This window comes from Plectrocnemia conspersa, unplaced genomic scaffold, assembly GCF_051122295.1.
Source record: "Plectrocnemia conspersa isolate PC_06_02 unplaced genomic scaffold, ASM5112229v1 ptg000003l, whole genome shotgun sequence".
Lineage (NCBI taxonomy): Eukaryota > Metazoa > Arthropoda > Insecta > Trichoptera > Polycentropodidae > Plectrocnemia > Plectrocnemia conspersa.
Window position 1 is genome coordinate 20,707,204 of NW_028277167.1, and position 26,225 is coordinate 20,733,428.

The 26,225-nt window shown below is 27.2% G+C and overlaps 2 protein-coding genes and 1 non-coding gene across 4 annotated transcripts in view; all 3 read right to left on the minus strand.

Moving 5' to 3' along the window:
* The window catches only part of LOC148236904 (uncharacterized), a 90,306-nt gene extending 72,435 nt beyond the window's left edge, over positions 1-17,871 (minus strand). Inside the window, exons 1-3 of one of the 2 annotated variants that reach the window (XM_088181898.1) lie at positions 17,751-17,871; positions 17,334-17,529; positions 10,805-10,964 (exon numbers count right to left, since the gene is read on the minus strand). In XM_088181898.1, the coding sequence (XP_088038024.1) occupies positions 10,805-10,964; positions 17,334-17,529; positions 17,751-17,795 (401 nt within the window). In that variant the 5' untranslated portion in view covers positions 17,796-17,871. The remainder of the gene's footprint in view (positions 1-10,804; positions 10,965-17,333; positions 17,530-17,750) is intronic. The other variant, XM_088181899.1, reaches the window with a different exon arrangement.
* On the minus strand, positions 9,571-9,642 carry TRNAT-CGU (transfer RNA threonine (anticodon CGU)). Its single transcript has one exon. It is a non-coding gene; the product is annotated as a tRNA-Thr (tRNA).
* Positions 17,872-20,753: 2,882 nt separating the features above from the next.
* Positions 20,754-25,011, minus strand: LOC148236907 (putative cytochrome P450 301a1, mitochondrial). Its single transcript, XM_088182846.1, has 11 exons — positions 24,550-25,011; positions 24,133-24,298; positions 23,984-24,064; positions 23,793-23,909; positions 23,272-23,348; positions 21,968-22,163; positions 21,739-21,898; positions 21,504-21,673; positions 21,364-21,442; positions 21,045-21,284; positions 20,754-20,972 (listed from the first exon to the last, which is right to left on the minus strand). Exons 1-11 carry the CDS (start codon positions 24,779-24,781, stop codon positions 20,859-20,861), a joined length of 1,632 nt encoding a protein of 543 aa, XP_088038972.1. The 5' UTR covers positions 24,782-25,011; the 3' UTR covers positions 20,754-20,858.
* Between the last annotated feature and the right edge of the window lie 1,214 nt (positions 25,012-26,225).

Consider the following 26,225-nt stretch of genomic DNA (forward strand, 5'->3'; position numbering starts at 1 on the left):
TTTCAACATTTTTACTTTACTTGAAAATAAATTATAGTACAATTCTATACAATTATATATAATATAATAAAATAAATAATTAAAATTTGAGTTTTAAGATATATGTATGTAATAATACTTTTAAGTGGAAAAAATGCTATTATTTTAATATATGAAGATATTAGTGCTTTCTTTACAAAAATATATTTATTTTAATTATATTATTGTATACATATTTTTTGGGATAGCTGACTAAATATAACATATAACTATCATAATTTGTATCATTTCACTTTGAACTTTTTACAATATTTTTTCACAAAGACCAGTCTTATCTAATTTATAAGTGAATGATTTTTGCTATAGTTATTATTTTATCTGTGGTAATAAAAAATTACTAATTTATAGTAAAATTATACTTTAAGCTGCATAAAAATATTTAAATTAAAATATAACAATAAAAGCTATGTAAGATATTAGGAAAATAATTACGTCTATAAATTATGTTCCTCCCTAAAAACAGACTGAATTTATTTATTAGGTCAGAAATGTAATAAACGATCGATAGATTTATTTTAAGCTTAGTAGTTTTAATATTTTTCCATACAAATCGACTTTAAAATCGTTGTATAATATTAAAGTTATAGTAATAAATAACCAGTGACAAATTAAAATTACAACGTAAACAAAAATATTCGTATTACAATTACAAAGCAAATATTACACAAAGAAATACACAACAGATTTATGTTGGGCTACAATGGATTTGTCTTTCTAATAAAATTATCATTTTGATAGAGAAACAAATTAAAAGGTCAGTAACTATTGAATTAAACCTTTAGAAATATTATTATTATTTGTTCAATTGGTTACATGATAAAATTAAACAGTATAAATTACACATAGAAATAATTTCACAAGAAAAAAAAAATCACACCCGCAATAAAATTCACACTACAGTAACTTCATATTCTTCAGAAAGATATTTAACCCTTTCGAAGTACATATTAAATATTAAAAACAGAACCAAAATTATGCATTTTTGCCTATAAAAATATATTTTAACGATAACAGAAAGTAATTTTCTATAAAAAAACATATGTTATATAATACAATAAAATTAGTAATTACATATTATTTTTTTGGTTCATGTTAATTTTTAAATTTAATTTTTCTATTATTCGTTATACAAAGTAGATTTTTTTTTGGTGACTTCAGTAGGAATAATTTTTTTAATTTAAAATTCCTATGAATTTTTAAAAAAAAAAATGTAATGAAATGTACCATGGCAATGAATATTATTAACATAATTGTCAAATGTTTAAGAAATATATTTTTTTATTTCAATATCGTTTTAAATTACCAATAGAATTTACATTTAATTCCACTTTTGGTATTTGGTACAAATAAGTGGAAAATGTGAGCTGAATTCAGTGTGAAATTTTTGGGTGCGTAATTTTTTCCTTGTAATTTTTGTAGTGTAATTTCTTCCACGTGTTATTTATTTATTGTGCATTTTTTGGTGTATAATTTTATCGTGTAGATTGAACATATAATAATAATATTACTGAGCATTCAATTCAACATGTACTGACCATTTAATTTGTTGCTGTAACAAAAAATATATTTTATTAGAAGACATATTTTTGTAACTATAAATAAGAAATATTTCAGGTTTTTTAATTGTTATGTCTTATTAAATATGTATACCAATCATTAAAATAATCTCTATTTATTTTCACAAAGCAAGAGTGTTGAAAAACGTTACCGACAATATGGTAAAATTAGACCTTACAAAGAAAAACTAATAATATTCATGATTAAAGTCAATATTTAATTGTACATTAAAATCGAGTTATTTTATCTCTGTATTCTAGATTAAATTTCAATGCGTAAAATTTATTAGGATTTTTTTACCGAAAAAAAAATATTCAATAAAAACTTCCATATATTCGTTAATGTATTCATTATAAATAATTTTTGATCACCTTTTCGCTTGAACTTTCACCTTAAAAATACCTCTGTTTTTAACATTTGCTCTGTTCAGAGATACTTTTATTTAATTTCTTAAAATTATTCTCGTGTATCGTGTCAGTATTAATTACAATAATAAAAAATCATGCTGCCTGGTATAAATAATAAATTCGCTTAAAACAATATTCTGTGTGACTAAAAGTTGCTAGCGTCGATTACTCACCTGAAAAATTTCTTCAGAAATCTGATGTCGTATACCTTATAATGCACTTTTCACCGTTTGACCCTTGTGCAGAATGTATAACTGCAAGGGTTAGCACATGGTTAAACCTTTAGAGTTTCTCGTCACGCCACTATACGAAAGAATTACAATATTTTCACGTTAAAGAGCGTATGGTAAAATTATACCGTTTTAAGGTCGAAATTGCGAAAGCACACGCAAAGTTTATGTACCGCAAAAAAATGTGTATTACGCCATAGCGAAACGAGTGTTGAATAACTGTGGCAACCCTGAACCTTACAAGGATGTATATAGTTTTATATAATTTATAAAATAAATTATAACTCTGTTATAAAATTATTTATTTGTAGCTAAATATTTATCATTATATAATTATACTAGAATAGTTCATTGCCAAGGTTTGTGGTTAATCACATATGAACTAGAATAATAATCACGCGAATTCAGTGGAGGGAAACAATCGTATACTACAAATCTACGAGGGATATTCTGAAAGTAACTCTACGATACACTGCTAAAAATGGAAACGATTTATTTAATCGATAGTTATATTTACACTGCAGCAATATTGTGTGTTTAAAATCGCCGTGATGATTACTTATCCCGTTCAGTGAAGGGAGAAGCTGCTGCTAAAATCCCTAAACAACTTATTTCTGTTATTAACGGCGTCATTATTTATGTGACAATACAATCAATAAAGAAGTGGAGGTCTCTCTCATTTAAAAAAATAACATAAGTAATCGATCGTGATTGAAAAACAATATCAATAAGTTTATCCAGCTGTTGATTTAAAAAAACTGTTCGAAAGATTAAGCTACTAGAAATTACGCAAGCTGGGTGGCAAAAAAGCAGCTTAAAATCTTCCATGACATTATAATCAAGAAGCCAGCTTCTAAGTTCAGTAATGTGTTGATATTTATGATTACTTAGTTATAAAATATAATACATAATAACTTTAGTTATTGAAAATATTTTTTTGATTTTATATCTTTTCCATATTAAAACGTATAACTTATTTGTTAACTAGAATTTAGTTTGGGTTAAAATAATATACTGAAACATATTTTTTTAACTAAGCCATCTAATTTAAGAAGATCAGTTTAATTATGACAAATTTGACTAGATATGGAATGTGAAGGCTCTTTATAAATATATTTTAATTATTCCGTTACAATATAGCAGGTGTTAGCCCAATGCGTTACAACGGAGTAAACACACTCAACAACTTATAATTAAATACACCAGACTGAAATCAAAACGTGTAAACTAGTGACATATTTTCTTAATAATAAACTATTATTACAGATTACAATCAACATATGTCACTTTGCAGGACCTAGCTAACTTTAATTTCAGTTATTTATCTATGAAGTTGAGTAAAACTATAAAAACCTTATATGTGATAAACGATTGAAATTAACATAATATAATAAATACTAATTTTGATCTGCTAGACACGATAAAAAATGAGAAATACCGATGATTATTTGGAATTCAAATCAAGGTCTTCCAGGTATTATAAACTATTTATACTATTAGTCTATGTGCTGATTAAGATTACCTAAGTACACCATGATACCTAGTATAGAAAACACACTTAAGCTAGCATTGTAAGGGTAAATAATGAGTAGATACAGTGCCTAATAAATTCATACAAAATCGATACAGTATTAACTATGTAATTATTATGATCTAAATATTAAAGATCCGAGTTGTTGATGAATAAAAAAATATGCTTTATTCGCCGATATTTTTTGATACAAAGTTCGACAATATTTTTTTCGTTATTTCACGACTTTGGTAAATACAAAAGCATCTAATCTATTTTTTTAATGTAAATATCAATAACCCATCGCAATTTAGGTGGCAAGGAATAATTAAGTAATACAAAATAATATATAAAAATAGGGTTCTGAAAATAGTTCATAATAATCTCTAATACCGGAAATTATTATGTAAAGTTGCGTAATTGTAACTAATGTCTTATATGCTTAGTAGAACGAAGCCATACAATACTAATATGTAAAAAACAGCGTTATTCTTGAACTATTACAACATAGTGATAAATGTTACATTACAGTTTGATTGTATTTAAAATTATTAATTTTTGAAATGTAATGTTTATAAGGAGTGGGTTAAAAACATGTTTTGGAGCTAGTTATTAAATACAAACATCCATATATGCTGCTCTTTTGAAAGTATTTTTCACGATTAGGTACAATGCGCAATGTAAGCACGACTGAATACAAACTTTTAACTCGAGAGCAGCATTCAAGCCGAAATAAGAAATTTTAGACTAAATGTAGTTGTAGAAAATGCTCTGGCATGAGACCAACTTTCAAATATATAAATTAAAAGGTATTTAAATAAATACATATATGCATAAGTTGGGAGTCATATTATGCTGCTAAATAATTTGATATTAAATATATAATTACGGTAAAGATCATAGTTAATTTATTCTTAACGATATACCTTCTATTTAGATTTAAACATCTGCCTTCGCCGTGTCAATAAATAATTTACAAGAAAATTGTTTCAGTCCACCTGCAAGTCATTAATTAACAGTATGCCAAAAAGGCTTGCTGCTGTAATCAAAGCTAAGGGTGAGTCTACTAAATATTAAAAATAAGTTTAAAATAAACTGTTTAATGTTGTTTCTGTTTAATCATTAAAAGCGTTAGTCTAATGCATTAAAAAAAACACAATAAAAAGTACTAATTAAGTAGTAAGAAACTGAAATCATAGTCTGTATATCGGTAACATTTATATTAAAATCAGTATTTCAGCTTAAAATCATTAGATGTCAACGTGCATGAACTAGATAAATTTTATTTTAATTATTCATTACAATACACATCCGTGATATTAGGAAAATCTAGAGAAACTTGTTGAAACTCGAGTAATGAGATAAATGAGAAATGTAACAAAAATTTTAGAACTATTTATCTATGCAATAAAATGTTTTAAACAAGTTTAAAACCAATTGTCATAAAAAAAAATATTTTTTGTATTTTTTTATTGATAAATTGCGGAATCGACATGGAAATATACATGTTGATTATAAGACCGGTCAAGTGTCAAACATTTTAACAAAATATACTCGAATCTAAGGACAAATTCAGATACTACAATAGCAACATACTCAAAAAACTACATGAAAAATCTTTATGATAAAGGTATCACGTTGGAAAATAATTTTAACATGAGTTGTCCGAGCATTGTGAAGCATCAACACATCGTTTATTGCTATTGAGCCGTAACGTGAATCGCATTCATTAAGCGTCGCCGTTTCACGTAATCGCCAATTAATTCTGGTTAAGGTAACTCTGAAGTTAATTATTGTTTGGCTTGACCGTTTGAGCGACGCCGGCCGATCGCGTGTCAAGTTTAACAGTTTTTTTGACCACGCGTATTATACGCGTGCTGGAATAGTTTTCGATACGGTTATCGGACTTACATAATATATTAAAAGAACAAAATAATAAATGCACTTATGACCTTTTGGATAAAGTAGATTAGGTGCTACAAAATAGTTTTCTGAAAGTTTTGTTTTCAATACTAAAAAAAATATTAACGTGTTCTCAAAATATTATTTTTTGCTTACTCTATAATGTAAACATCATTGAAAATGGTTATGAATCAATAAGATATATTGTAATTAATTAAAAAAAAAACTAAAAACACAATATCGACTATTAATTCAATAAGATATGCTTTAATAGAACCAATTAAAAAAGCATTCATTATCATGTCTCCAAATCTCAACTTGTAATATTTATTTTCAAACTGCTGTTTAGCCCATTGCGATGGTTCTTTGACACTAATATTTTCATAAAAAGTCTCAATTCAACTTTTATTATTTGTACTGCATTAATGAAAAAGGGCTTAAAAATATTTATTAGACTATCCAGTAGGTTTACTTAATTTAGAATAATCTAAAATAATTACGTATGTAGCCAATAATGTTAACTAATCTATAACTTGATGGTGTATTAATCTTCTAAGCTATACAACTTTATAAGCTATATGCTCAATTTAATAAACATTTGCATAGCCTCATTTCCAATTCAAATTATATTTTACTGACTATAGATTTATTTTAAAGAAGCAATTTGTAAGTTTAATTGAAAAAATATGTATCTAATAAGATACTATAATACTAAATACTTTATATAACTAATCAAATGTTTGTTATGTAATATAGGGAACACAATTATATAATCTATGAAATCTTCGGGTTTCGTTATGACACTATATATCGTATAAATATAAGTAATATGAGTAGTGATTGTGGGTATCATATTTCTAATTAAAATTTTTACATACTATATAACGTCTAATTACAAGTCAAACTAATACATCACAGTTAATTATATATAATAGAGAAATGTGTATCATCATTATTATAATTGATGTATAACACTAGCATAATTATAGGTGTTATATAAAATTTAAAAATAAAAGTTACAGAAAAAAAACTCATTCACTAGTAAGATAATATTATTATTAATATATAATAATAAATCATGAATTCTACATAGATAAAAAATATTTATGGTATGAATATCGAACTAAATTTACTTCAAACAGCTACATTCAGTACCATAGAGAGATGTCGTTACAATAAAAAATATTTATAAACTTGTCCTTGAATATGAAACAGGACACCATTCGCGTTAATAGGTCATATCCTTGGCCCATATCCCATCGTAAAGATTCAGGGCGCGCCTACGTACCTATGTAGATCTATCTACACATTACAAATCACACAGAATGCATGCAAAATATTTATTTAAAAAAATACACATACACCACAACTTTGCAACCAATCGCCAATTTCGACCCCAACACAACAGATCTATACCGTCAGATCAGAGATCGCGTGATTTTATCTCGGCGCACAGCCTCCCTAAGATGGACCCCTATCGATTACTACCCGGCGCGCTCGAAAATTGTCCGACACATGTCTCAGGCGACTTTTCCTGTCTGTCAGTGGTGTGGAATATTTTTGGCTCGGTCGCCGTCGTGCAACTGGAGCGGTAGCACGAGATGAATTAGTGTCCGGTACGCTATTTGTATGGATGCTCCTGCTGACTGGAAGGGTCAAGCCAAACTGAACCGTATTGTCAATTGACACAAGGCGCGTTTCGGTTAGGTGGAAAAACGCCCGGAAAACATTGGCATCTTTAAGGGATTCGAGCCCTTGTGCAGTTAGGGTGGAAAGTCTGGTTTTGCGTCTTCATACACGGTGGAACCCTGCGCGGCGTTTCTGCGCGAACATATCGATTCGCGGTATAAGGGGTTCCAGAAGCAACGAAATATAGTATGTTCTGACTTTTTAGGCATTTATACAGTAACGTCCTCGAGCGGTTTAAGACATATTTAAATTCTACGGGAGACTGAAATTCAGATTAAAATTTCTTAAAAACAATGTGTCTAGAAATACTTATTTGTATATATCTACGTATTATTCTAATGTATGTTAAGAACCAACTTAAATTTTTATAGTATAATATAGTGGAGTCACTGCCGTTAATAAAGCATAAGTGTAACCAAGAAATAAATTATCGCTAAGTATGAAAAACTATCGGGAAATTTACAACCATCTTAAAAAAATAAAGACAAGAAATTTTAAGATAGCAAAGAAAGTAGCTAAATTATTAAAATAATAGAGACCTTTCTGCTACTATAGATTCACTATCAGCAAAGTAATATATTTTTTTATTGTGAATCTTTGCTTGAATTAAGAAAGGCGTTACACCAATGTATTTCAACAGAGTAAACACAATCAACAACTATTAAGTCACTAGAAAGCATTAATTTTAGTAATATTAAACTATTATTACAGCTTATAATAAAAATATATTATATCACAATCTTTAATTTAGGTAAGAAAATCTTGAATTTATCAACGATTGTTTTGCAAATTTTGAATAAAAAATATATTCTTGATAACTAATGAAAAGAGAGTATTTGAATAAGGCTGATATTCGACAAATTATCAAAATTACGATGTGAGGGTCCACTGTGACATCCACCTAAGTCTTGAGACCTTGCTCGTTTTGTTTTTAAACAGTTTAAAGATCACAAAAGTGGGATAAAAATATTAATATAAAATTAGCACCGAATAGAACCACCAACTAAAATCTGGCAGAAAGACACAATTATGTAGTTTAATAAATTATTAAATCCTTTTTACTTATCATAAATCTTATATTTATATATACAAATATTATAATAAAAAATACATATTATAAATTGCCAGCTTGTAATGAACGAATCTCAACAAAATGTAACATATAACTTCGTGCCGGGACGTTAAGTGTTTTTGTTTTCCTCCTGATAAGGTCATTTTTACATATGACCTTTACATACGCATTTATATTTAGAGGTTGCATAATATTAATTTGCATTTTTAAATTGCATAAAAAATATTTAAAATATGTATTAAAAATTTAAAAAAATATAGGGAAAAATGACACAGCTAAATACTTAAAAACCGATCATTAAAAGTTTAAGCCGATTAAGCTAATAAGCATATTGGCACAGATCCAATGTGCATTTTGTTAGAATTAATGGAAAAATGAAAAAAGAGAACATACACTTCAATTCCTATGCATAATACAGAAACAACTCTTTTTTTTAGTTATTAGTCAATCGATTTTTGCATTGAAAGCAGTTTAAAATTATTTTTGCACCGAAATAAAATAAACAAAATTAAATCAGTAATATAAACTAAGTCACGTAATTTATTTAGTAGCTAATTGTGAGACTAATTGAGAAATTTGACACTCGAACATGTAATTGCTGACTAGACGCGCATCAAATTAACAATGCAGAATAAGTATAGTAAATGAATACTTGCAAAAACGCAATGCAAAAAATGTGTAATGAATATTTCAATTTAACAGTCAAGGTTATTCATTTTTTTTACTGACCGAAACACTCTAAAACTGAAGAAATGCAAAATAATATTAATTTGGAAACACGCAAGAAAAAAAATGAAACACGTGTACAAATACGATGATTCGTATCTTTAACACTTACAATTGAATAAGAACTAGTTTATTATAAAATAAATTAAGTGCTGGATGAACAAAGATTGATAAATCGTACATTAACAGACAAAAATAAAGTTGCACATAATAAGGCAAGATCAATTTTAAATAAACTTTTTTATGCCAAATAAAAGTTGTATATTATAGTAATTTGAAAAAAAAAAACATTTTTAAGATTAAAACATATATTAAAAGTAATTTTATATCATTATTTTAACTTTGCATCTGAAGGCTTATTCGAGTAAAAAATAAAAGTTTATGTACAAGTGTATCTAACTATTGTTTAAATTTAATTAGTGTAAACTTTAACTGATCTGCCTCCTGTGAGGTTTGAACTCACGACCCCTGGTTTACGAGACCAGTGCTCTACCACTGAGCTAAAGAGGCACATAAAGTCTGGAAGTTTATATTCTGAATAATTTAAAAGCACGTTAACTCAATTGAAACGTTTGAGAAGTGTAAAATACATTAAAGATTTAAAGCAATAACTCTAAGCGAGAAACTTGAAGTTTATGGTTGAATTTGGTTTCGTTAAACCAAGGCTCTAAAAGCTATTCAATCTAACAACAGTCTAATAATATGTAAATAAAAAATATAATTTAGTCATTTTCACAACTTCATTGCCATAAACATAAACAAGTTGCCAATAAAATTCAGTAAGCAGCACACAATGGGTACACGTTATGCAGTTAATTAAAGTTTCAGTGTAAGCTAACCGAGTAAAAAAATCTAGTTAAAAATACTAATCTTTACTTTTCGAATGTGATTTTACGCTGTTTTTCATTTAGACAACCAGCAAAATCAAACTTAATTGTATTAAAAAAAATAGAAGCAATCATTCAAATTTACTAGTACGTATCAGTGGTATAAGTTGATAACTTATACCTTAAAATCTCTAATGTTTTTTAATTATTATCGTTTCTGGGAGATCGAAATTGGTGATTAATTTATAATGACAATTCCGACCGATCAGTACAGATTTGATTTTTGTACATTTTTCTCATTCCACGAATAAATGATTTACAAGTAATCGTGCCTAGTGACACCTATTTATTCTAAACTGTAATAATAGTTGATAGGTAATAAAATAGATGTTACTAATTTACATAATTTTATTTTAGTCTAGCGTCTCAGTACTTACTTGAATATGTTGATTCTGTTTTTTCTGTTACTGTGGTAAACGCCAAATAACAACAGAAGAATTAAAAAAAAATACTGTTATATTTTTGTTACTAAGCAATGATATTTTTTCGAAAAAAATCGATATTTCCATTCATTCCGAATTTAATTTGAAGATTTTCAATTCGACTAAAAAACACACAGCTTAATAAAACGAGAAGTAAAAACTGTCATATCCAAAGTCAAAGTTTATGATGATAAAAAAAAGCTCGTTTGCTTGTTCCGCTTGAATAATATAATACGTCATCATCATTTGCACGCTCCCTTTCCCCAAGAGGATTTGTGGCTAACACGCAAAACACTCAGACTGCTTTAATTAACCTCAATTTTTTAATTTTTTGGTCAATCATAAAGTATACAAGGTACTCACGGGATCTGGTACGAAAATGGCTCTGCTAGCTGAAGCGCCTGTCTCGCTAAAAACTCGGCTACACCGCTATTAGAATGCTGGTAGCTGTCTTCGGCTGAGTAGGAACAAGTTGGCGGTGGAGTCTTGGATTTTTGCTGGAGAGATTGATCTCCAGCGGAGGCTGAAAAAAATAAGCATTTAAAAACCGATTTTTATTTTCGGCCAAAACCGATTCAGAAAACTGTATGTGAGACACAACATATGACAGTGAAATCGGCTGTGTATAGCGCTACATTTTGGAATTCAAAAAGCTTCTCAGCTAAGCGATCGTCTTATGAAATTTTATTACAAGACAAAGTTCATCAGAATTCGACAGATCGTATGTATATCTCTTTACAAAAATAAATGAGAATTGTTGAATATAAATAAAAAAAACTTTTGACTCTCGTATTCATAAAACTATAATAAAAACTTTGCGAATTTTTATATATATTGTTTATATGCATATATTTACTGTTTTATGTATGGCGAAAAAAATGCCATATTGTTTAATTTAAAAACAATATTATATTCTTAAAGCTTTTCCTCATCTTTCGTATAAAAACATATTTTTATTATAAAAATTTAAATACGCTGTTATAATACATTTTATAATTTAAAAGTGTGCATTTTTATTATGTCAAGGATTCTCTATTTAATCTAAAATAAATATACTTTCTATTATATAGTACGTTTCAGTTCAAGGTTAATATATAAAATAATTAGTAAGTCTAAGAAAATAAACTACAATTTTATTTTATATATTTATGTATAGACATACATTGTATGTACTTGTGTTATTATCATTTTTTATACCACATAGTAATTTATTATTTTTTTTATAATGTAATCTTTGGATAATAACTTCGTCTATGCTGCGAATCACGTAGCTAATTTATTTTCGAGGTAAATAAAATTTGTTGGCTATTAGCGTCTTTTTTGAAAAACAAAACGGCACATGACGCCAAATTCTTCCGTCCAACGCCAAAAAAAAAATAAATGTATTTTTCATAAGGCTCCAACGTCAGAGATAAGAACAAAAATATATTTAACGATTAACAAACTTCACGTAGCGATGCTTTTGAATTGGCATAAAATAAAACTCACTATATACAATAAACTATCCTATTTTATTAATTATTAATCCACTTTATACGTGTTAAAACCATTGTAATTTTATTATAAATAATAAAATTTACATCAGTTTTAAACGTCCATTTTAGACACTGAAATATATTATTGTCACACTTAAATTTCAGATAAATTATTTCCATTGACAGCGCAAAAATACAATAGTAATCACATAGTAATTATAAGATTATATTATTGTAACAAATAAATTATTAATGGTGCTTCAGAAGATCGTCTAATAAACCATTTTCTAACCTTACTCTTCAAATAAATTATTTTTTATTCTTAGGTACATATCAATGCTTAGGAAGAATATTATATATTTTAACTTTGCATTTTAAAATATTTCAATGTTAAGAAATATATGTTCTAATTGATAAAGCTGAATTTTTATAACTTGTATTCTAATAATAATGTCAAAGTCTATTGATATACAAATACACATAGCATCAATTAATGGATTTAAAACCAGCTGATGTAATTTTAAGCGAATGAAATCTCAGATTGAACGAAAGCTCTTACGAATCACAAAATAAAGCTTTGACCCATATAGTGGGCCAGAAATAACTATTCACTGTGACATTGTATTAGTGCGCACATACTTTTACAGGTTCGACCGAGTCCTTGAATTGGTTTGGTCTTTTGCCGATTTTTTCCTCCAACGGTTGAACCAAGACTGACCAAACGTGGCATACTGACGCTAGACACGACAATAGGATACATCCGCTATTGTCATGGTGGCAATTTGTCGCAATTATGTGTTTAATACGTATATTAATAATTTGCAAATATTTAACACCGATATAAATAAAATTAAGGACCAGAAAGTCAGTATCGTATTCAATACCTAATTCTAATTGGGCAAATCCAGCAATTAATTTGTCACACCTCGTACATATTTGAGTCACTTCCTATTGCACATACCAGACTTGTCTCATTTATATAAATAAACTGAGATTCACTTAAGTTTTAAGACTCATAAATTTACGCCCAACCTAACTCCCGAGATACTATTATAATTTTCTTAACCGGCATCGCCAGCTATAAACACCAAATAAACATTTTATTGCCATATGTATTTCTTGAAAATGATCATATGAAACACATATTTTAATTTGACAGGAACTCTCTGTTTTTTTCCATTTATTATTTATGACAAAAGGCCAAGAATGAGTTTTAAATAGTATTAAAACGCATCTTAGTAAGCATATTTGATAAATGAAATCGAGCTTACTTTAGAGTTAATATATAAGTTATTCTTCAAGTTTAATAGAAGTTAATTTATTGTTACAAAGGACATTTGTATATAAAAAACACTGAGGTTTTACGATTCATATGAATCAGAATCTCAAGAAATCCTCTTATTCGTCCGTTTCTTTGATATTTTATTGTATTATATAAATACTGATATAACAATTTATAGTCAAGGGGCAACTCATACCACCATTATAATCAATCCTTACCTCCTGTGGTACGCGTATCCAACAAATTAAGAACCCTTAGTCAAGGCAATCGCTTATCCTTCAATCTATCTTTATATCTTGGCCACTTGAGTGTGAGCTATGGTAATAAGAAGTATAAAAATAAAAGTCAAGTGTTAGATAAAGTACTTTCCAAACTTTTTGACCTATTTTTCAGAACGTTGAACATTCGTGACCCACCTGGCTTGAATCAATAACGTAAGGATTTGTTATTATGTGTTAGGCTACTTTGAAAAAGTTAAACAGTAATATATATAGAATTACGACGTAGTTTTCAATCGAATCCCAATTCATATATAACGATTAATAAATAAGAAGCAACTTAAATTTCTCTTAGAATATTTTTATACTTCCTCATACATATGTATATTCAATATCTACTATACACAATATTTTTTTGTTAAATTTATTTTATAAATGATATAGATACACCTATATTATACATAGATCAATTGATTGTATGACAAATAAACAATAAACGAGTATTAAATATATATTTTTAATTATATACATGTACATATATAGTTTCATGAATGAATGTCTATAAAAAACATCAATAAACATACCATATAAAAGTAATAATTGGCAATTGTATAACTCAACCATTATGGAAATAAAACACATAACGCTTTCCACGTGAGACATTGAAAGTTCACTTACGGAATACGTAATTTAGTAAGTTCGCGTGACCGTAACGTTAGCTAGATTAGCAGTTAACGGTCTCAGTTTGTATATAAACAATAGTCAATAATTTGTATCAACAAGTGTGAGCCATATTTTTCATTAATATCGTTTCCTTACTATATTTGGACCGGTTTGGTGAAGCTTTCATTAAGCTTTCGTATGACCACGCCTTCGGAAAATTTGACCTAAAAATATTTTTAAGTTTTTTCCTACTACGCCCAAATCTATTTCGGAAATCTTCTACAAAGCCCAGAATGTAATATTAAGGCGCAATATTGCTATTATATAACTATAAGTTCATATTTATGAACGTCGTATCTGTGATCTAAAAATAATGGTCTAACATTCTTATCAGCGTTATTTATAATATACTACGCAGATATTTTAATTTGATGGTTACGTGTCATAAGATTTAGATTATATAAGTTCGAAGTGGGGCAATAAAAATAAAATTACGTATTGACGCATTTTTATTGATATACAGTTTATATCATAAAGCGGTTACTTATTTAAACTTTTGAGTGTATTTTGTGTTACAAATAATTATTTTAACTGTAGATGAATAAAAGTTAAAAATCGAAAATATAGAATTTCTCGCATGCTAGTATAGTTAATAATTGGATTTATTGGAAATGTTATAATATAAAATTTCATTCGATTATAATTCAGCGTTTTAGTATCTTTTAATATAGATTACATGGTGTAGGTAAATATATAGCAGATTCTGCCAATATGTTGCTTTAAAGAATCGTTGAAGGAGATAATAAAAAACTTTAAGATTTTTATTTCATTATTAAAAGTCATCTATCGTTTCCAGGATTTGTAAATTAATATTTATACTCATCCATTACACTGTTAAAGTTTGATTTCGAAATCACTATAAATATCTCAGAAACAATATTTTAAAGTTGCTGGGGTAAATCTTAAATCACTTTGTTTTTCCGATAGTTAACTATTGCTTCCTTTTATATCAAGGAGTTGTTCAATTTTATCCTAGATAAAAATATGTTTATCGTAAAGCATTCTAATTATAGTTTATGAAACATCCTGGTGTACAGTATTAATAAAAACTAGTCTTTTTACATTTCAGTTTCTGAGCAACAATGACTTAAGCTAATCGCAGTTATAGATCTAAAAGGTAGTTTGTTTTCCAAAAATAATAAAATATTTTAGATTTATTTATTTTCCACACATTTTGCAATTTATATTTGATTACAAAAAATAATTTTGTTGCGATTGTTTTCCACCATAACATTTTGTTGCGATTGTTTTCCATCACCTTTCGCACCCAACGGTGATAACGATATTTTTCAGAATCACTTTAAAGAGAAAAATCTAATAGTCATCGTTTTATTACTCGTTCCTGTGTGCTTTCGAGAAACTCTTTCATTTTGCCAGGTGCCAGGGATAGCAACAATTGTGAGCCACGCCGGACAGTTGATCTTGGGTCATAAACCAGAGCAAAGTGGATAACACAATCCAATTTTCTCACCCTGTCGTCAGGTTTTTTATACCTTTGATTTATTAGGCGATTTTTTTAATGTGCTGCACAGTGCATTTATCTTTTCATTTTATCATTTCTGTTTTCTTTACAAATTTCCAGATTATTTTTACGTGAAGCGCTTTTTTTTGGACATTATACTTATAAATTGTCATTATCTTTAAAGACATCTAAAGGGTTGATTTGAAATAAAAATGAAAATTTAATTTTTGCAATTATGTATTGCCCTTATTATTATTACTATGATAAATGGAAAGAGCATTACATAATTGTCTATTTCATTCAACTTGGTTGAATGAAAAAATCTGGTTGTTAATATTGCCACTGTAGTATTCTTACTGGTATCATCCACAAGCTTATTAAAATTCTTTAATAGTTAGTCTGATATTTATCTTTTTAGATATTCACAATTCAAACGTTTGTCTACTTTTATAATGTTTTTATAATATTAATCGTTTTTTGTAAGAATTTCGCTTTTAAATTCATTTCCGATTAAATGACAAGTAAAAAATAATTTAAAATGTTAATTAGAAACGGTTTATATCTTATATTTACATTATTATCTTGGTGTGCTGTTTATTCGGTTTTTTAAGATATTTTGATTATTTTACTAGTTATTTTTTTTGCTAAAATCATTTATATAGTTAAATTATTAGGATTAATTATATAAATACCTACTTATATGATGTCTCGAGATTTTTATTAAAAGAATCCATAAAATAATCATTACTGTAATATTTTTCACCAATTATTTAAGACCTCACATTTTATGTATATTTTTGTAAGGAATTAAAATTACTGTTCTATTAAATATTGTAGTTATTTTCACTCTAATAAGAATAACCGATATTGAAGAACTGAATCTCAAAAGTTTTATAATCATGTTTCTGAATTACTGTTTCATTTTTAATTTTCAGTAAAAATACTTTTTTACCTAATTAAGATTTTATACTTTATTTTTCAAGGATTTAATAATTACTTTCATTGGACTAAGACCTTAAGCTACCACTTTTTTTTAATGTGATGCAATAATTATTAATATATTAACCTTTTTATAAAAATGAATATCACAATATGTTTATATTATATATATATATATATATATATGGATTTTTAGATTTAATTATTAATTAATTATTATTAATATATATGGATTTTTAGATTTAGTATAATTATTTTTTAAATCTCGGGATTCATCGCGATTTATGCTTACTTGTATTCTATATTTCGGCCGTGATTTTCCGGCCATGATCAAGCAATTCGTGATCATGGCTGGAAAATCACGGCCGAAATATAGAATACAAGTAAGCATAAATCGCGATGAATCGCGAGATTTAAAAAAAAAAAAAGATATATATATATATATATATATATATATATATATATATATATATATATATATATATATATATATATTAACGTTTTTTTAATACGCCTAACCCTCTAAACATATATTATGGCACGCAAGTTTAATTATGTCTGCACACGTCTAGACAAATATAGATATTTGTTTAATTCTGAAAAGCTTTTTAAATATTGTTTACTAAAATATTATTCGTAACGAGTTCAAGTTTTTTTTGCTATTATAATTCTTGTATTGAGTTCAAATAGATTTATACATAATAATTTTAGTTTATGTTTTTCCGCGTTATGTAAAAACGCCTTTGCAATTAATTTTATATAATATTTTAGATTCATTAAATAAAAAAAGTACCTGGATCCAAATACGTGCCGTACATTCCAATGTCCGAGTGCGACCTTTGTCGCATATTTTTTTCTTCCTCCTTTTTCTTTTTGAAGCTCCATGTCCTTTTTATGGTACTCCTGAACTTTCTGTTGAGTCTGCTGAGCCTTGACTCTGAACCAGACGACGAACTACTCGAAATGGAGCTGGACGAAGAGTCTCCCATCTTGTTCAACACACATAAATAATTCATAGTAAATCGTTCTGACAGATAAACAGGATCGTTGTGCAATTATCAATTAATGGCTAGTGAAAGGTGAACGATCTGTTAGTTAACAGTTTGATGCAAAATCAAGTTTCCGCGCACACGTGAGCCTTGGCGTATTTTTGCGTGCGTAAGACACATGTAATCAACATAGACGTTATACGATAGATTGATAGACTAACCTCTTGTGAGAAATACGTCGTCAAATACTGCTTGTTCTGCGACATCTTGGAGGACTTTGATACAAGTTGTTTTTTGGTTACACGGCGAGAGTACTGCGCGTGCTGAAAATATTGTCGCGTATGCCACGGTAATGGCTAAGGTCCAAGACGTTCAAAGTAGGGGTATAGTCGTGGTTTTTAAAATTAAAACATGAGCTAAATATTCACAAAATACGAAATAATCGATTGTCATTGTTTCACTAATGCACCGCGTCCGGGACTAATTTTTCGAAATGCAAAGCTGAAAGTCATTTTTCCTAAATGACAGTTCACGAGTGTCTACATTTACCATACTTCAAGAAAATGTGGAGACTGAGCGATAATTTTATAAATCAGTTCATGAATGTATTTATAGTCCATAGCATTAAATTAATTCTGCCCGTGCGCCATCTGTGCGATTGCAGAATAATAATTATAAGATGATTTTAAAGAATAGATCCAAACTTGTTTTTAACAAAAAAATCTATGAAAAAAAAATTAAAATAATAATAACCATATATTTAAAAAACAAGAATTTTGTTTTTTAATAAAATAGTGAAAATAAGTATTATAGTCTTTTGATGTTTTTCATTTCTTGTAAAATGAGACTTCTTATAGAGAAAATTGTCAATAACAGCTATTGCTACTTTGCATTTGTTATGTTTCAAACAAGATATCAATAAAAAATCATTCGGACTATTGCATAAAAGAGGTTAAAGTTCGTAGGACAAATTTTATGACTTGACTCTGTGAAAAGCCATTATGCAAAGAAAAAATATGGCCAATTAGAATAGTTGAGATAATCCTAAGCAATTTTTTTCTATTCAAATACTTCCGATGCATGCATATTTTAAAACATCTGGCATGGTCCCACCTTTTCTTATGCATCGGTATAGAAAGTGAATTGGTTGTAAAACATTGAAAAATATTTATGAAAATGAAAGAAAATTCTTGCGAAAACAGCAAATTTCTCGAGAAATGAGAATTATCGATTTAACATTTCTCTCCATAAATTCTTGAGAAATAATTATCTAGATGAAGCACTAACCAAAAATTATCAATAATATATCATCAATTTAAAAAAACTTCATTGTTGATGATACTACTACAATCAAATAAAAAATATATATAACACATGCAAAGTATATATTATTTAAAACAAACTCAACCGAAAGTTCTATTTCGTTCGAAAATGCGAGTGAGTGACCTTGCTCAGCGGACAGGTGCCTGCGGAATAACATATTTAGCCCTGTATTTGCTGCAAAATTTGGATATATAGGAGCTACTTATTACACACTACAGTATACTAACTTTTACTCTAAGTTTTATTTTCCATCTTTAAAACAGGTGTTTTTTTAACAAATGTTAATCTGATTTATTGTATGTTCTTTGTGCATCTTGTTTTAATATCGTAAAAAAAAGATCTGGATTTATTACTATATGCACCCTTATATTTTTATAATTTCTATTGTGTCTGAGAGATCAGAATTAGTGATTATATTATAGTTGATTATATTTAAATATAATTTATTTATACGATCGGTAATCACAAATAATATTTTCGTAGATTTTCCTTATCTTATTTATTGATTGTAAGCTGTAATAATGATTTATAATTAATAAAATATATATAACTTTCAGACTTGGTCTAATGAGGAAAACATAAAAATTGCATTTTTCATAAACATTCATAGTTACAAATAAATTCACAGAGCTACTGTCGAATGAACTTACTATAAAAAGTTAAAACAATTCCTAATTAATAATAGGCATAAAGTTGAATTATAAACTCTATTCAAAGTTTATTCATATAGCGTACTTGTAACAGAAATAATCTTATACCTACAAAATAGGTTTAAGGTATTCAAGAATTCAAGTATCTGTAAAGCATTTCATATTATTTTTTGTGTCAATGAATAAAATTTAAAAGATCTGGATACACATTATTTGTACTCCAGTGTTATCTAATTTCTTTCGTGTCTGGGAGATCGGAGTTAACTATTATCATATAAATATAATTGTTATAGATCATTACAAATTAAATTTTCCTATATTTTCTTAACCTCACGGATGAATATCGTGATGAAAAATACAAATAAAATTTATTATAAGCCATAAGTATAGTTAAATAATAAATAAATAAAATATATATCACTAATTCACAGATTTCTCTATTTAACGTATCAGTACAGTAACTTTTTTATTATGTACTTTTGTAAGAATCAAATATTAGACTTTACGATATTCTACCAAATTTTTTTTTAAATTAAATAATAGTTTTAGGTCAATAAATATGATTAAAGTGACGTAAATTATGTATTAAATTTAATTATATAAAATAAAAAGGTATTAATAAATGTTTTTGCATTTATACTTTGTTTCGTATCTATTGTAAAATTAACCTTTAATATATACTTACAATTTATGTTTTTTCTCAACACGATAATGGATTATTGAAGTTAAAAAGTAGCATAAAAAATATCAACGAATCAAATACAATTCTTTTTAAATTTAATATAATAAAATATTATTTTAATTCTCTTGCGGAAATCTAAATTATAAATTTTAAATCTGCGTGAAAATGTTAATAAATATCTATGTGAAAAATATGTAAAAGGCAACAGGAAATCATTAAACATAAATTCATATTCCTAAGCATTTTAATTAATACTGTAAGTATATAAAAAAAAATAGTTGATAGGAAAAAAAATTAATAATAATTACAAAAAAATATATAAATGGTTGAAACAATTAATTGTTCACGCTCGTGTAATAAAAAATAAAGGGCTCATAAAATAGAATCTTTATATATTCTGGTTTAATAAAAACCTGTTATTTTTATATTATTTTTTTTGTATAGTCCTTAAATTTACATTTATTTTTAATTTTTCCTAGGTTAACATGATCAATGTACGCCATCTGTTACATTACAGAATAATAATAAAATATTTTACCGTAAGATGGCAGTGTGAAATAAAAACAGTATTTTAATATGAGAATGTATTATTTTATATAATTACATGTACATGTATTAGTTTATATAAGTTCATAATTTGGTAATTTATATGTCGTGTATATTAAAAAGCGTTTTTAATTTATTCTGTCCGTAAATTTAAATTTCAGTTCGCCGTTCAATGATAAAACTGGAACACAAACTAAATCCAGTTCTTCATAGTTATATTCCACTTTGTATTTCTGTAAAATCTACAAAATAAAATATCCTAATTAGTATTACATCTATCTAGGATTATTTAAATATAATAATTAAAAATTCACCTTAGTTAATACAATTTGAAGTTTTAAATTAGCAAATCTTCTACCTAAACAAGCCCTTTTTCCAAATCCGTATGGAAGGGTAGAAAATGGGTGATAATTTTTACCATTATTAAAAGTTTTCTCATTGTAAGGGCACTCAGCCGCATCTTGCTTCAACCAACGTTCTGGTTTAAATTTATCAGCATTTTTGAAATATTTTTCAGATTTTGACGAAACAAGATTCTGATATAAAAGTGGGGTCTATAAAATAACACGTTTGTAAAATTGTTAAATAAATTAAAAGATATATAAGTATGTATATAATTAATAATAAATTTACCCCTTTTGGTACTTGATATCCACTAAAAACCGTGTCATTGCTTAAAACTCGACCATTACCAATCAACGGTGGAGAAAATCTAAATAATAAAATAAAAGTGTAACTACAAGTTAAATTTATTAAAATAAACATTATATTACCTGAATGTCTCTTTAATGAAAGCTTTTACATAATTCATGTTTTCTAAGTTGCTGGCAGTTAATGTTGTATCACCTTGTGGCAAATTATTCACAATATCTTCGTAAACTTTTTGTTGTATATCTTGATGTTTGGATAAATAATACAACAGAAAAGCAACTGTCGATTGTGTCTATAAATTCAATAAAACAATTAGTGTATTGATTATGCCATTAAGTCAATATTATTTATTCTTACTGTATCGATTCCAGCTAAAAACATCTCGAATGCCAATATAACAACAATTTTTGGATTGTCAGCGTTTGTGACCAAAAGTCTTTGAATGAGTGACCATTCTTGAGGATCTGTTTCTGGAATACCTTGTTCTATCACAGCGTCAATCTGACCACGTGTTATTCTTATAATAATAAAAAACACATATTAAATACGAATACATATACAAACATACATTTGAGGAAATATATACCTTAACATTGTGTTTAGTGATGTGACAAATTTGTTCCAATTTGGAGTATTAATTAGTCTCCAAAATGGAATTGCTAATTCCAGTTTCATCAATGAGTTTTGAAATTCATGAGTAGCACTTATGAATTCTTGAGTATCTTTTGAAGGATTTAGATCGAAGCATCCAAATTGTTTATCTACAGCTACGATTGACAGAGCTAAAACAATGAAACATTTTAATAATGCATTTTATATAATGGATCGTTATAAATATCCAGCTGTGGCCAACTGAACGTTGACATGGCGATTCTTATACGTCTTTTGAGTATTTGATCAACTTTGATGCATTTTTTTCACGTTTTTGAATTTATAATAGATAATTATAATTGTCAACTTTCGTTTTACGTTGAATTCTGGGAAAGGTGTATTTTTTTCGTCGTCCCAGCTAGTGCATAATGGCGAGCCTACAACTCAACACGTGCGCGCGACATTTTTTTGCTTCTATTCATAGAAAGCTATATCGAGGACATTTAAAAATTAGAAGCTTGTAAATAAAACACTTTTATAAAATCTTAACCAAATTATTTTGATATAATTTCACCTTTATTATTAATAAATTTTTGTCAAGGTCTAATTTAAAAAAGGATTTTATAAATAACTTAAAGGTAAATTTTGTCTATAAATCAAATAGTATGTAAAATGCCGATATCTCGCAAAATTTTAGCACTTTGAATTAAACTATTTAAAAAAATAAAAAGAGAAACTACATAAAAAAAAAACAATCGTTGTTACTTTGGTCTACATAGGCTCTTTAAAAGCCTTAAGCGGTCAGCCTTCATTCAGTAGATGGCTCTGGAGATCCAGTCCATTAGCAACTGCGACCTCTACATAGTCACGCTTCTCGATCTCGACCTCCTACTTAGACTGTTGCGAGTGACAGCCGCGGTCGAGTGAACCAATGTGAAACTATTATTTATTTTATTTTTAATTTTAAATCTGACTATCATGATTTGACATATCCCCAATGCGTCATGATGGTAATTATATATTTATTAATTAAACAAAAAACATATTATTATTAATTCAAATTAAAAAAAAAATAGGAAAATATTATTGTATTTTAATTTTTTAAGTGGCTTTTTATTTTTTTATGCAACACGTATTTTTTGTGTTATTATTTATTGTATTAAATGTATCTACAATATATTAAGATTTATTTTCAGCATGCTAAGCAGTTTACGAGATATCGCCATTTAATATGTTGTCACTTTTTAGTCAATCTAATAAATAATATAATATGGGTAATTAATAATACATTTAACTTACATTCTAAAACCCATTTAGTAATCTCGTTTTTGAAATCTCCTGGAACCTCATTATTTTCATCTCTAATTAAGTTTATTCTGAAATACAAAAATCACAAATTGCTTTTTTTTGTTATTAGTATTTGTAAAATAATAATTATAGTTAAATCCATGTTATTGAATAAAAAATATCCAAAGCTATTAAAATAATAACATAGCACACAAAACAGCATTACTGAAAAGCATTATTTATATCGATTCCGAAATGTATTAAGACAATTGATAGTTTTGTAACTGAAACAGTTTATATTAAAAAGTATTTTTAATTTGCTTTATTCTAGTATTTATGTTCTAATCTAACAATTTAATAATTCTTTGAATTGCCTGCTAACGAAATTCTATAAAATCAAATATTCATATATACAATATATTTTTCTTATATTAAAATTATACGAGTGAATAATTTATTATCAAAGCGAAAAAACAGGTTTATTATATTATATATGGTGTTTCAAAAAACATCTTAAATTATTTTAATCTCACCGCTCGACGAATTTTTGAGCAGCTACTTGCATTGGTTCAATATATAATTTTGCAATTTTCGGTTGAAGCATATCTTTTGAGACTTTTGGACGAAACTTCCTCCACGCATCCACATTTCTATAAATCATTACTTTCACTTTATTTCTACTTATTCACTGTTATATTTTTCATATTTAAATAGTTATTCTTACACTGATATAAGTCCTTCGTCGTCACTAAAGAAATCCCTCCTAGTCACTGTTTTATAATATAAAATCGAATTTTGAGCCGGCCTGTATTTTTAAGAGTATGATTAAATTTTGTCACAAACAATTGTATTTTAACATATTTTATAAAATACCTATCTGGCGAGTTTCCTTCGGTTCTAAACATTTTTTCGATGTCATCTGGTTCGTATATAATGACAATATCAGTGTCGCCCAATATTTTTTCTATTTTGACAATAGGTCCAAAGCAATTGAATAAATCTTCACAAGCAACGTGAATTTTGTGTATATTAAAATCACCTATAAATTTATTTTAAATTTGTATTGCTCTACATATTAAAAACATTTTTTTACATTTATGATGACCAAAATAATAGGTGTATTTCAAAATAGATGTGAAAGTAAATATAAAATATGAGCTTTAACTTTGACACACTTTAATTTACATATATATTAAGATATATTTGACTTTGATTTTTTTTTAAATTCCTGCTAATAATAAACTAAATCATATTTTTTGTAAAGGTTTCGATAATTGTAATTTAATTTACCTATATATGGCAAACATCTCCATTTATTTCCGACTATAGGTGCAGTATATGGTCCGGGAATCTTAGTATAGGGAAGAGCATTGTTCCATTCTTCGTCTCTTTTTAAATCATCAGCGAAAATTTCTGGCTGAATGAGCGTTGATCGTTTTCTAAACTTCTGAGAATTCGTTAAACTTATTCTATTACACTCTCCAAATACCACACACTTCGATAATAAACTTTTTATCAACATATTAGCAACAAGTCTCTAATAACCGTCAAATAAACATTTCAGTTACAATCACAAGTTCGTATATTTATACACAATTTGTTTTCACTCAAATATGTCGATTACTATTCAGATATCATTGCACAGTTTTTATCACTGATGGTCTAATTTAAACTTTTTATCAATCACAAGTATTTAGCAAATTACACACTCCTTTTCAAAACACTCCTTTCGGCGCGAAACTCTGCGAGTATATGTCTAAAAATCCTGCGTAAGTATCGCCTAAAACTACTACCAGTAAGGCGTTGTAAAAAATCTACCAATATACCTGTAAAACCGGTTAAAATTTATTATTTACATTTATTGCGTAAACCTCACTAACCAAAATTTAACTGTCATATGCTCTGTAGTACGAATCACAATAAATTAATACTTTTAATAAAATATTATATCTTATGAGTTTTTATTTTATTAACACGGCTTATTAAAATCCTACATATACTAGATAATAAGTTCGTAATTTTTTTTTCTTAATTAAAATTATCTAAATATAAAGCTCTTGATTATCTTAAGCGCATATTAAAATTAAAATCATTTTGTTTCGCTAAACAATGAACTCTCGATACCGCGTAAGATCCCGCAAAATACTTTGCTTCATCCGTTTCTCTTTATTTTATGTACTAATGATATTTATATTTATATTTTCATTTTTTTTTTTTTTTAATGATATTTATATTTTTTTTTTTTTTTATTTTTTTATCAAAATACACTTACAATACAGCCGTTTTAATTAATTCTTATTGTCTTAACCCTGTATGTGCTAGGTGCAGATAAATCCGTATCACTGTGTACGGCTCTTAAGTGCGAAATTCGGATTTATCCCACGCTCAATAAAAAAAATAGTGCTATATTTATTTTAATAAAAAGTCACGTAATTGGTAAATTAGACAGTAAAAAATAAAATTAAAGATTTATTCCTGAAGATGAATATAAATGCAGCGTAGAATGAATATAAACATATAAAAAAAATATTAATAAATCTATAAATTTATTTTTTACTAATTATGTGACATTTTATGAAATTAAATTAGCACTTAAAGAGTTAAACTAATTGCTATTAAGTCTGAGAAATCTTTACACAGCTTGAATAATTATTTGCATCAAGCAATTGATATCCATCTGCCATCAATTGATGGCTGCCGGAGAAGATCGAGAAAACAGCTGCTTCTCTCTTAACGCCAACCCTAGTTCAAATCGATGCCCAAATAAGACAGGATCATTTAAATAAGACACAAATTAGAAGACTTCATATGAGCGTTACTTAAATTATTGCATGATATTAATTATAAACAAAAATTCTTTGTCTTGTTACAAAATAAACACTCCTGATACATATATTAAGACAGTAATGTGGGTGTTTCAACCACCTGCACAATTGATTTATGGCATTTTAACGATCATTTCAAAC

What these genes read in the sequence shown, in the direction of transcription:
- LOC148236907 (XM_088182846.1), bottom strand. Translation starts at nt 24,781, where the DNA reads ATGTTGATAAAAAGTTTATTATCGAAGTGTGTGGTATTTGGAGAGTGT. An exon ending in GAGATGTTTGCCATATATAG is followed by an intron (nt 24,299 to 24,549) that starts GTAAATTAAATT and finishes ATAAATTTATAG; the next exon opens with GTGATTTTAATATACACAAA. An exon ending in TTTTAGCTGGAATCGATACA is followed by an intron (nt 21,674 to 21,738) that starts GTAAGAATAAAT and finishes TTGAATTTATAG; the next exon opens with ACACAATCGACAGTTGCTTT.